The 12,723-nt window shown below is 38.2% G+C and overlaps 2 protein-coding genes across 2 annotated transcripts; one reads left to right on the top strand and one right to left on the bottom strand.

The window, feature by feature from the left end:
* Positions 1-564: 564 nt before the first annotated feature.
* On the bottom strand, positions 565-3,319 carry LOC110861907. Its single transcript, XM_022111040.2, has 3 exons — positions 3,223-3,319; positions 796-2,745; positions 565-710 (listed from the first exon to the last, which is right to left on the bottom strand). Exon 2 carries the CDS (start codon positions 2,735-2,737, stop codon positions 818-820), a length of 1,920 nt encoding a protein of 639 aa, XP_021966732.1. The 5' UTR covers positions 2,738-2,745; positions 3,223-3,319; the 3' UTR covers positions 565-710; positions 796-817.
* A 4,363-nt stretch (positions 3,320-7,682) lies between these two features.
* On the top strand, positions 7,683-11,316 carry LOC118433300. Its single transcript, XM_035845091.1, has 4 exons — positions 7,683-8,083; positions 8,350-9,625; positions 9,874-10,016; positions 10,105-11,316. The coding sequence occupies exons 1-4, from the start codon at positions 8,027-8,029 to the stop codon at positions 10,213-10,215; spliced, it is 1,587 nt and encodes a 528-aa protein (XP_035700984.1). The 5' UTR covers positions 7,683-8,026; the 3' UTR covers positions 10,216-11,316.
* The last annotated feature ends 1,407 nt before the right edge of the window (positions 11,317-12,723 follow it).

Raw genomic sequence — 12,723 nt, forward strand, 5'->3', positions numbered from 1 at the left:
TATGTAATTGAAATGCAACCTGTGGTCTAATTTTTGTTTTACCCAGTGTGCATTGACTTTCACATTTTTTCAAATTTCCTTCTCAAATTTCTGAAAAGGGGATGGGTGCATGTAATTTAAAAATATACATGCTAGATTTATCCTTGCACCCCGAACTCAACTTGCAATTTTTCTTATCAAATTCGGTGAAATCGACGCGAAACGGGTTTGCACAGTTGGGTCAGCCTGTACCAACTTCTGTATTCATTTATATGCAAAAATCCATTAAATCTGGTGGATTAAAAATAACCCTTGTCTTAATGTGCTATTAATAAATGCCGTCTGAGCTACATACATACATAAATTGTCTGCTTTGCTTAACCCTTCAAAATGTCCACACAACAAAATATTAAACACTTTGGGCATGGAAATGTCCTAGTAAATGATTTGAAGTGCGTGCGCCCAACGTGCTTACATAATACATATGTACTAATACATAGTTAATTGGATGATATATGTAATGGTAATTCATATAAATTAAATATTTTGCTGCAAAATACTTGAAAATACTGATAATTTGGATAATTTAAAAGCTCAATCTGCTAATCAATTTACTTGCAAATTTAAGTACTTATGTAAATATTCATGGCATGAATGAAGATGCCGGGATTTTTATGGTCACCAATGGTCGGCCAAACTGAAATTAGGAGGCTTCATTTTCAACGGTGGTCCTACATATATTTACAATAATTCCGGTTATTTTAATATTATTAATTCCAAAGCGGAACTAACTAAGGTAAGTAACGGTTTCCGTACCTTTCTTATAATGAAACTCGACCTAGCACAATTGTAGAACCACATCCTCCATGGTTTGCAGCCTTTCGCGATGCAGCCGTTTCGTCATGTTGACCACTAGATCCTTCGCATTCACCAACTTTGGATGGTCTTTCACAAGCAAGGGATGATTTTCATAGTCGTGCACCAACTTGTAAAACATTGACCTCCTCACTTTTGGATCGAGTAGCTGCAGCACCTCCCAAAATACCAAGCCTAGTGAAAATATGTCGGCTTGTACCCCATAAAAAGACCTCTCCGCTTCCGGTGCTCGATATGAATTCGTTCCCACTCGAGACGTCAATTTTTCTTCGGAAACTTGTAGTAAAAATCGAGCCAGGCCAAAATCCCCAATTTTAACGGGCAGTATGTATTTCTGATTTGGCGAATAAGAGAACAAAACATTTTCCGGTTTAAAATCGCGATGTATAATTTTGTGAGAATGTAGATATCTAAATCCCGTCAGTAAATTTGACACAATCTCGATTTGAAAATTTTGCATGGATGGGGTACCCGGCTTATTATGCATTTCGGATAACCATTCCCTCAAAGAACTTCCGCATAGTTCCATCTTAATGGTGAACGCTGGAATTGTAATTTTCTGCTTTCTGGCACGCGCTGATAGCATATAAATCGAATCATTAACTTCTTTCGGTAGCGGAACCGTGTTAAGCGTATCATTTAGGGATTCTGACGTGAAAAGCTGTTCAGAACATGCCAAAATTTGCACAATATTAGCATGATTTTTCGCCAACACCATTGTATTGTACTCTCGGGTAACCTGTTTCCGCTCAACGTCCCGTTCCGGTCCGTCCGTTTCTGACAGGAAAATGAATTTAATTGCTTCCTTACTTCGTGTTCCTAACACAAATCCGAATGATCCTGAGCCAAGGAAATTTTCAACATGTGTTTCATCCAACCATGTCAATTCTGCAGAAATATGTAGCCCGATCCCTGGACCGGGGGACGTGTGTACGGAAACGGGCTGTCGTCTGAATTGCACCTGGTCAAGATTTTGCAAGCGATCGGCGGGACGTCGCTGTGTCATCTGAATAATCAAGTCTTTCGCATTTTCAATTTCGGGATGGTCAGGTACAACACTGGTGTCATTTTCATGTACTAGTTCATAGTACATTCCAGACGACATTTTCTTATCCGGCGGTAACAGCACGGCCAGGAAGAGAAGCCCCGCCGAAAATACGTCGAACGTCGTTGTGCAAGTATCCCTGCTTGAGCTTGAGTAGGCTTCTGGTGCTTGATATTCGTTAAAGAAATTATCCATTGGATCCTTACTAAATTCACCTCCGTCTTGATCATAACAATTTATACGGCGGCAAAATTGAAAACTTGAAACTTTTACGGGCAGAATAAACTCGGTCGTTAACGTGTGGGAAAACAAGACAGCTTCCGGACAGATGTGACGATGCACGATATTATTTTGGTGGAGATATTTCAATCCGTCCAGAATTCCGGAAATGATTTCGTACTGAACTTCGAACAATTTTGTACCCAATGTTTTTCTAATTTGCAACCACGACCACAAGTCTGGGCCACAAGTTTCAATTTGTACACACAGAGAGGGAGGAATTTGCCCATTCATGCAGAAAAGGTTGAGTGATAGTCTATGAAAAGTGAGATGATTTTCACATTTTGCAAGTAAAATTTTAATCTCTTCGAGTTTCCAGTCTTTGAAGGATACGTTGTAAATTTTCGTCAAATTTTTGTGATGCATCGGTTTGAGTAGGTGAAACGGTGCAGCCAAGGTTTTCATAGGGGTGGCATTTTCTAATTTTAAAAAGTTGACTTTAACTTCGAAGATGGATGTGGTATCACTGGTTTCGAAAATCAGACCATATGCACCAAAACCTAGGAGTTTTTGAAACTTTTGTTGCGTCAGCCAGGAAGGGTCATCAATAGATTCCATGTGTAATTCTGGTGGAAAAAGGGTATTAGATATTGCTGCCGTCTTACAATTATATAGTTACATAAAAAATTTAGTACACTCTTAGAAATCTAATATTGTAACGCAGGTATCGATTTTTAGGTATTAAAGGTGCTACAGCTTGGTATTCAAATCAGAGGTCAACGCCGCCGACCGTAAGTTTGATTTCTTATTCATACATGATTCGGCCACCGAAAAAATTATGAGTAATTGATGACGCCGCTGCCACCAAATTGGTCTGCGTTGACCTCTGATTCAAGTTATACGGGTGAGTAAAAATTTGCTACCGATATGGCAAAATTTCAATACTGAACTACTACTACACGGTAAATATTACTCATCAATATCACTTTGGTAGAGTCATATCGATATGTATGAATGAATACCGCTTATGTAGTATTATGTTAAGACTGGATTTCTAAGAGTTAAGACATAAATTATGTGCAAGAAATTATGTTCATACGTACCTTTGAATCAGATTTGAGTAGAGATGTATGTATGTATTATGCTTAATTTTAGATATAAACTGAGGATAAGCGTGAAGTAAGTTGTGGGTGACTGAATAAGCACATATGTAGCTGAGATTGATCACTACATCGTAATATGTATTTATTATGTATGTAAATAGATACAAATGTTGGCACATATGAAAGGAAATTGATTACCTATGTATCTGACGAAGAGCTCTTATTGTGCAAATATTGTGTTAAATTGCGTCCAACTGGTTATTCGTCTCATCTGGATATATGTACGCATGTATGCTTTATTTGTCGCTGGCAAAGTAGGGAACGTCCATATATTACGTCATCAAAACATGCATGCGAGGTTTTCGGATGGCTATCTTACTGGTGTTAAGCATAACATGAGTATATGTATTTATAGGGGTGGGTGTTTGATAACGTAATATATGGACGTTCCCAAATTGATAATTTACTATTTGTGTGAGATCTGAACTATTTGTGTATCTGGCTTATTCATCCTAAATCACTCTAAATAAAGTAATATCTAACGAGTAGTGTGTGTGATTAAATTATTTATGGTCCAAACTGGGTATCTAATTTTCGTGTACATACATTGCAATAATCTTAATTCGATATATAATGTGCTATTAATAAATTTTTCCCGAGCTAAATTGCCTCTTTTACTTAACCTTTACACATGTCCACATATGTAGAAACACATTTTGCATGAGAATAAATGATTCGAAGGCAGTACGCGATCCCACAACGATTGACAGATAATGACAAAACACTCATGTGTTCAAGAAATTTACAAACAATAAATTCCCTTGCTTAGAGGGATTTGAAATTCATTATCCGAACTTGACCTACCGATAAAAGAAAATTACAATTATCTAAATATATAAACAGATAAATCATGCATATGCTAATCCAGGTGAAACAAGACCAGCATTATCCTCTTCCCACTATGTAGGCAGGTAGGTAGGTAGGTAGGTATTTATTCAAGATTGATGTAGCATTAGCTTTTACAATCATCATTTTCATTTCATACAAAACATTTAGATAGATATTAGCAGTATGGGTGTAGAGGGAAAACCGGAGATGGTCTCGGAAAACCTCTACATGTATTGGGAATGTGGCCCAATACACCATTCGGCCCATAACTGCTGGACACCAGGTAGGAAAATGTATGGCAGTGATACATAGGCGGATTCCGTGGTGGTGGTGATATAAAAATGAGGGTGGCGTCTGCATGCGGAAGTAGACAGGTGAAGGTTGTTGGGCGGGGGCTGTCCACGGACCGCGGGATCTTGCCCACGTCCCCCATGGTAGCCGTAGCCGGGGCCGACGACACCCCCACTTGCCCCTTCCCCCATCACAACACAATCAGGTCATGGGACCCCCGTAGACCAGACTATGCCGCCGCCCGTCATGCACGACCCCCTCCGCCACTTTTCAAACAACCACTCCCCACGGTCACCACCCCGATATACCAAACAAAAACCTACCTGGGGAGTCCCTCCAAGGCGTAGATCCTCCCGTGCACTGGGTCCGGCGAATCCATCTTCGCCTGATGGCTCAGCTTGTCGTTGCTGGGACGGGTGTGGCAGGGGGTGTCACTAGGCACGCAGGTGGGGGGTATGAGTGGACGAGGCTCACGTGGCGAAAAGCCTTTAGGACACACTTTACTTGCCCTGGCACACCCGCGACCCAGATGGAAGAGGATCCAGAGCGAGAGAGAGATACGTTGTGCACGGAGGAAGCCAAAGAGGAGACTCCTCTTCCCACTATGTAGTTGACGCAATTTGTATAAAAACATTTCCAACAAGAACTGCATAATCCTCAAATTGGTTATCCATTAAGGATCCGTAATATCTTTCAACATTTGTATTTACATACATACATACAACAATGTGATCATCAATCTTTGCCCAGTCATGGTATGCATAGATTGTAAAGTAAATCTGTATGTGGATTTTATTTACATACATAAACGCCTCCACTTCTCATCCTTACTTTATAGTACACATATTTACCTACAAAGTTACAAATTATTAAACGGTACGTAACTTCTTTACCATAACTTATGTAAATATGCATATTAATTTTTTCCATGCAATTAAGACAACAATAATAGTTACACTCTTCTTCCACCAGAATAATGGAGTCATCGGATCACCCCTCCCACGCGTGGCTGACACAACAGAAATTCCAAAAACTTCTCAGTTTTGGAGAATTTGGTCCAATTTTCGAAACCAGTGACACAACAGCCATATTCGCGGTTAAAGTCAACTTTTTTAGAATTGGCTATGGGGAAAAATTTGCTGCACCATTTCACCTACTTAAACCAGTGAACCATAAAAACTTGACTAAAATTTACAACGTGTCCTTCAAAGATTGGAAAATCGAAGAGATTGAAATTTTAACGGCAAGATTTGAAAATCAGCTCACTTTTCATAAACGAACGCTGCAAGAGTTCTGCAACCATCGACAGGTTCCTCCCTCTCTCTGTGTACAAAGTGACCTTTGTGGTCCGGATTTGTTATCCTGGTTGAAAATTGAGAAAAAGAGGGCAGAAAATTTATTGGAAATTCAGTATCAAATCGTTTCCGGAATTCTGGACGGATTGAGATATCTCCACCGAAATAATATCGTGCATCGTCACATCTATCCGACAGCGGTCATGTTTTCCCATACTTTAACGACGGAGTATATTGTTCCCGTAAAAATTTCAAGTTTTCAATTCTGCCGCCATATAAATTGTTATGCTCAAGACGGAGGTGAATTTAGCGTTGATTCTTTGCCATATTACTCCAGTTTTTATCATGCTCCCGAAGCCAACTCGAGCTCAAGCAGGGATACTTGTAGAACAACGTTCGATATATTTTCGGTGGGGCTGCTCTTCCTGGCCGTACTTTTACCGCCGGATAAGGTATTATCGTCGGAATTGAAGTATAAGTTAGTGCAGGAAAATGACACCAGCGTTGTACCGAATCATCCAGAAATTGAAAATGTGAAAGAGTTGATTATTAAAATGACGAAGAGACGTCCTGCCGATCGCTTGCAAAATCTTGAGCTAGTGCATTTCAGGCGAAACGAGTCCGTTTCTATTAACGCGTCCACGGGCCCCATCGGGGTACAGCAGAACTTTGCAGATTTAACACGATTTCAAAACTTTCTGGGATCCGGATCTTTCGGATTTGTGTTGGGAACACGAGACAATAAAGCGGTTAAATTCATTTTCCTGACAGTTACTGACGTCCCGGAGCGAGATATTGAGCGGAAACAAATTACCCGGGAGTTCAAGACCATGATGATGGCGAAAAATCATGCCAATATTGTGCAAATTTTGGCCTGTTCTGAACACCTTTTCACGTCAGAATCTCTAAATGATATTCTTAACACGGTTCCGCTACCGAAAGAAGTTAATGATTCGATTTATATGCTATCAGCGCGTGCCAGAAAGCAGAAAATTACAATTCCAGCGTTCACCATTAAGATGGAACTATGCGGAAGTTCTTTGAGGGAATGGTTATCCGAAATGCATAATAAGCATGTTACCCCATCTATCCAAGCTTATCAAATTGAAATTGTCTCAAATTTACTGGTGGGATTTAGATATCTGCATTCCCATCAAATTATACATCGCGATTTTAAACCGGAAAACGTTTTGTTTTCTTACTCGCCAAATGAGAAATATTTGCTACCCGTTAAAATTGGGGATTTTGGCCTGGCTCGATTTTTACCACAAGTTTCCGAAGAAAGATTGACGTCTCGAGTGGGAACGAATTCATATCGAGCACCGGAAGCTGAGACATCTTTTTATGGGGTTCAGGCCGACATATTTTCGCTGGGGTTGGTATTTTGGGAGGTGCTGCAACTACTCGATCCAAAATTGAGGAGGTCAATGTTTTACAAGTTGGTGCACGACTATGAAAATCATCCCTTGATCGTAAAAGACCATCCAAAATTGGTGAATGCGAAGGATCTAGTGGTCAATATGACGAAACGGCTGTATCGAGAAAGGCTGCAAACCATGGAGGATGTGGTTCTACAAGTGCGCTAGGTCGATATTTATTGTAATTATGGTATACAAACATTTACATACATACTGTATGTAATCATAGGATTATACATATGTAAATACATATAGGTTCACTTTGGGATTAAGAAAATGCTTTACTGATTTAATTATTATTTAGGAGTAAGTGAATACGTGCCGTAAAGTTAATGTCTGTGGTGTGGAAAAGGTTGAGTTTTTAAACAATATTAACTGGACAAATTCCAGGATAAGATAAGCAAACAAGTACATACGGGAACGTGCATAAATTATGTCATACAAATGTGCCGAGCTTTTAGACTTTCTTCCCCTCTTGTCGCGTGTTACACGCTTTTTTAAAATATTGCAAACAAATAGGCTGTCACGCAAAACTTTTACGATCCAATCCATCATGTAAGGTCCTAAAGAAGAGTTCAACATTAACTAACGCGAACCTGTGTTCTACTCTGGAATAAAATATTCTGGAATAAAATAAATAAGAAATATTTTACGCATTTCTTTCCAATCATTGTAGTAGAATATGTACATTACAATCCTTAAATCTTAATATTATTCAAGTGTAACCATTGGTAAGACCTTTTACTAGTACAAAGACAATAAATATTAGCTGGTGAACTTCTAAATATTATGTGAATTGAGCTGACAAATACAAAATCATTATTTTCAGTACTGTATTTATTTAAGAATAGCTATTATAAAACAGTAAAACTTGGTCGTTCATACATATCCCCTACAAATTTCTCCCTGAAAATGGAATCTCACCCGGAGGAAAGAACCGTACAGGAAATCGCACTAAATAATCCGATTGTAAGCCAAATATTTTTAGTATGAAACACACAAATATGAGAGTATGAGAGGAGAGTACTCATTATTTCTTCATATCGTAAAATAAGTTACAACGGAACGGTTACGAGATTTTGCAAACGTAAGATTTTGTCATAAAAAATCGATTACGAAGCTTGACCCATTGTTCTTTATTCGTAAACTATTTTACGATACGAAGAAGTAATGCATACCCTCATGCGAAATACTTTAAAAGGTTTAACTACCAATTTATGTTGACAACTTTGCAGATTTTGACCGAAATCTTGAAACAGGCCGCCACCCCTTTGAGAACTGCCCGACTAGTTTGTCACTTTTGGAACGAGATCGCCCTCACCCTTCCAAATACGAGACTTTCTCTAATCCTGAACGACAAATACTTCCGAGACCAAGACCCCTTTTCCTTCTCTGCGTTACTTTTCTCATTGGAAGACCGACTCGCGAAACGGATAAGCTTCAAGTGCTACACCGAAGTGACATACGAGGACGGCGAGGTGGAACCCACCGTCTTCATCTACTACTTTGCCTCCAGACTGTCCCACTTTTGCGATAAATTTTCCGATACCGTGCAAATTTTGGAGTTTTCCATCGACAACGAAGTCTGTTTAAAATATATCCATCAAGCCTTGACAAATTGGTGCCATAATTTGCGACGGTTGCGAGTTTTTTGCGAATTTACGACTCTCAAAGAAATTTCGCTGGACCCGCTCCCCCCAAAACGAAAGTTGCAAGCGTTCATAATCTATTCCCCAATACAGGCGTCGGTTCTTGGTCTTACCAGTTTTATTCAGGTCGTTGTAAACGCGTCGCCAAACTTGAGAAATATCAAAATTCCATGGGGATGCTTTCCTAATTTTGCAAATTCAAAATTTCTCGAGTCCTTAACAATCTCTTTGGAAGCCCTTTGTACACATGACATCGCTGCCTTTGAACCTTCAGGGCTGTTACGGATGCTTAATCAGATTGGGGATCAACTGGTCAGCCTATATTTTGGGGAATCTGATCAAATACAATGCATCGACGATTACGGCCTAAGCAACTGGACCAGGAAAGAATTCCGGTTGCCGAAAAGAATGCCGAAATTGGAAAAGTATAAGAACCTGCTGGTCGACGTTTTTCGGTGCGACGACGTCTTGGCAGACTTTGAAAGGATGCCCGTCCTGAAAACCCTGGTGATTGGGAAGACAGATTCAACAAGTTCGGCATGTTTGCACGAATTTTTGCAAACTATTTTCAAAGCGGGCAAGATTTTAGGAAGTGTGAAGAATTTGAAGATTTTTGAGTTGCATGATCCCAAGCTTTTGGAGGGATTGAAGACCGCGTTTCCGAACTTGGTGAGATTGGAGGTGGGCACGCATAGCAGAACGGACGAGCGTGGGGAGGAGAGTGGGATGAAGTTGGGCGTGGTTCTGAAGGCGTGTGGGGGTTGGGGAGGGTTGAAACGGATAGATTTGTCGCTGCCGAGGTATCCAAAAGAAGCACGAGACGTTATCCCAGCTCTGTTGGAAGGACGTGAATTGTTCAAAGGTGCGTGCCAGCTTTTCAAATTTATCTATTGGAAATTTTTTAAGGAAACTATTTCACAATCTAAAAATAATTCAAATTCAGATTGGTAAAAAAAACAATTTCAAGAGAGAAGGAAAATCAAAAGAATTTATGAGAAATATGTATTTACTACTGATTTTGTTTAATATTTATGTATGCCGAACTTCGGAGGAATGGGTCTGCATTAACTAACCACATGTTAATTAATTTCTTTAATTATTGTCAATCAGGGCTGAAAACTTTCGAAATTATATACAACCTTTATACGAGAATTATGAAACAACATTTAACACTGGACGAGTTGGATCTCTTTAAGGAACTGCTCCTCGCGATGAATGGGATGGACGAGATCATCATTTCCTACCTTCTTCAGGTAAGTTATCATGATTCAATTTCTTAATAGCTTTGAATTACACTTTGTTTGTGTACCGATTACACGTTTTTCATTATTTTGTTTCTAGTTCAGCGAAAAATCTGAGAGAAAGATATTCGAGTTCATGCTGTCAAAAAACCTGACCGTCTCGAAGTTTAGAATATTTCAAGCCAAATCGACCCTTTTCAGGAGCAATTAGTTGCAAATTTGATCCACGATGTACTAGCAATAAGATTCGACCCAGCGACGACATTAATTAAGGATCGCAACTTAATATGTCAAGATATCTACAACTAGTGTGAAGGTTTACGAAAAGTTTCTAGCTCTGAATTAATTGTTTAATTGATGGATATTTATATGAAAATGAAGCTTTTAGTATTCCAGTTAAAAACGAAAGCTTTAGTGTTACAGAGTAGGTAAATGATCCGTAAAAATTTTAATATCAAATTTGTACATAAATCTGTATGTAATGCGCGCAATTTAATTTATAACGTCTGAAAAATCGCTTAAAAAATGCTCGTCGCGATTAGTAAAATGGAATTGTCAGGGACACGAGTAAGTGACACTAACGTGTTTTTGCATATTTTGTTTGTAGACAATCAGTGGAAATTGTCCTGGATTTCAAAGAATGTCGAATGAAATGTTTCGCTAATAAGTTTGGGATCCTAACGAGCGAAAAGATCCGCACAAAATGTTGGGGATTATCTGTTTTAATTAATGTTCATACTTAAGATTTGTCTATGATCTATGCACATCCAAGGCTTATTTCTTGATGACATGTCACATTTGTAAAAAAAATCCCAGTTTCTCAGCCAGGCTGATGGGTTTGCTTTTCGAAACTTTTTTCCTGGGTATGCATTGAGTTGTCCGATATCATGGAATTCTGCATTTGAGTAATTTTATTCAAACAGGAATCAGGTGGAATTAAAAATTTCCAGGGTACGAATACTTTTTTGGTATTGCAAATACACATTTTCGGGAAATATAAGTAACATTGTTGCTGCTGGCGGATTTAACTTTAAAATGATAACCGAATATGAACGTAGATGCGATTAGTGGTATTTGTTCAAATTTTCATGAACATAAGCCAACCCATGCGAAAGTTATAGCTTCCGTCCGGAACCCTATGCTGGGGTTACGAATACTTCTTTTATTGACTGTAAGTTGAAAAAATTAAGGTTTTTCTAAATTACTTCAAAACTGTTCAAAATCTGACTCATGATAACTTTAACCCTTTAAAATATAACGAAGACAATAGTCGTTTTATAAGAAATGGTTTAATTCGGGAGTAAGACAAAAGTCGTCCTAAAAAATTGTAGTCATGGCGCGGAAGGAAGTTAATTGTTGTTTCTAGGAGGTCATTGATTTTCATCATTTTCTCTCCGCGACCAAAAATTTGTTGCAATTTTGTGGGATTTCTCCTATGCCAACACAATGCTAAATTTGAAGTTTTTCTTCCCGAAAATTTGGATATTTCCCTATACAACGCAATATTAAATTTTGGATTTTTCAGTTTTTTGAGTTTTATTAAAACTCCTGAATTTCTCCTCCCGCGCCTTGACCACAGCATAGTTATAACGTCCCAGAATCAATGCAATATCTTGTTATTTATACACGTTAAAGGGTTAATCAACGTCAGAGAAAAGTGGATAAGCCTCCTAAAGGAGACCTAGAAGGCTTAACTCCATAAGAACTCCTAAGAACGCATAAGCCACAGTGAGAGACAAACTGACCAATACGACATCAGGGATCTGTTGTCCACCCCTCCCAATTTTTTCACCATATAACCCCTCACTTTTTTTACGAATCACAAATATCAATTTTCTTCGATTTTGGCGTCCAACCTGTACAATTTAGTGCAGTTTTGCCAAAGTCGGATTCCGATAATTAAAAAAGACATAATAAATAATATTTAATTTGAAATTTTTTTTAAGCATTAGGGGTTTTCTGGGGATTTGATATCCCAAAAACCCCAACCCACAAAAACCCCCAAAAACTCGGGGTGGCGAACCCTGGGTTCCAAGGACTGGTCCCTGGCTAGTAAAATTTGTACTCTTCTTTTAATGTTTGCACCATAACGCCTTGATAAAGAATGTTAACTTGAAATTTAATTTCAATTACCTACGATATATATATTTTAAATCTTGCATTTTATGCATTGAGATTTTCATTATTTGTTTGGAATTTATTCTAAAAATCTTGGAAGAAAAAAATAATTAATTGCTAGATCTACAATTGGAACAAAATATTAATTTTCTTTGGACGAAAAAATATTTTTCTTGGGTGGTTTAATTGGCACCCTTTTTCACCTTTTTCATTACATAATATTCATATAATTACTAAAGTTATGAAATTTTAACTGTGTGCTATACATATGTATGTATCGTTGAATAAATTGCATCTTAATTTAACTTGATTCATGTTCTCTTATTATTTTGGAAATTTTGCCTATTCTATTTATTTTTGTGTACATTAATTATTCTTCAAACCATTATGCTACAAATTACACTAATGAATGGGTTGGATGAATTTTGTTAATTTTTCTTGCAAAATAATATGGATGACTTGTAACTTTCCGTTCCACGTCTCACCAATTTCTCTGAATTAAATATAAAAATTTGCTAGTAGAATTCCGGGTGCATTGTAACAGTATTGGAGGTACAGTACTCCCTACTGTATTGTTGTCTTAATTGTTATTTAGGAGTCA

Source organism: Folsomia candida, unplaced genomic scaffold (assembly GCF_002217175.1).
Source record: "Folsomia candida strain VU population unplaced genomic scaffold, ASM221717v1 Fcan01_Sc047, whole genome shotgun sequence".
Taxonomy (NCBI): domain Eukaryota; kingdom Metazoa; phylum Arthropoda; class Collembola; order Entomobryomorpha; family Isotomidae; genus Folsomia; species Folsomia candida.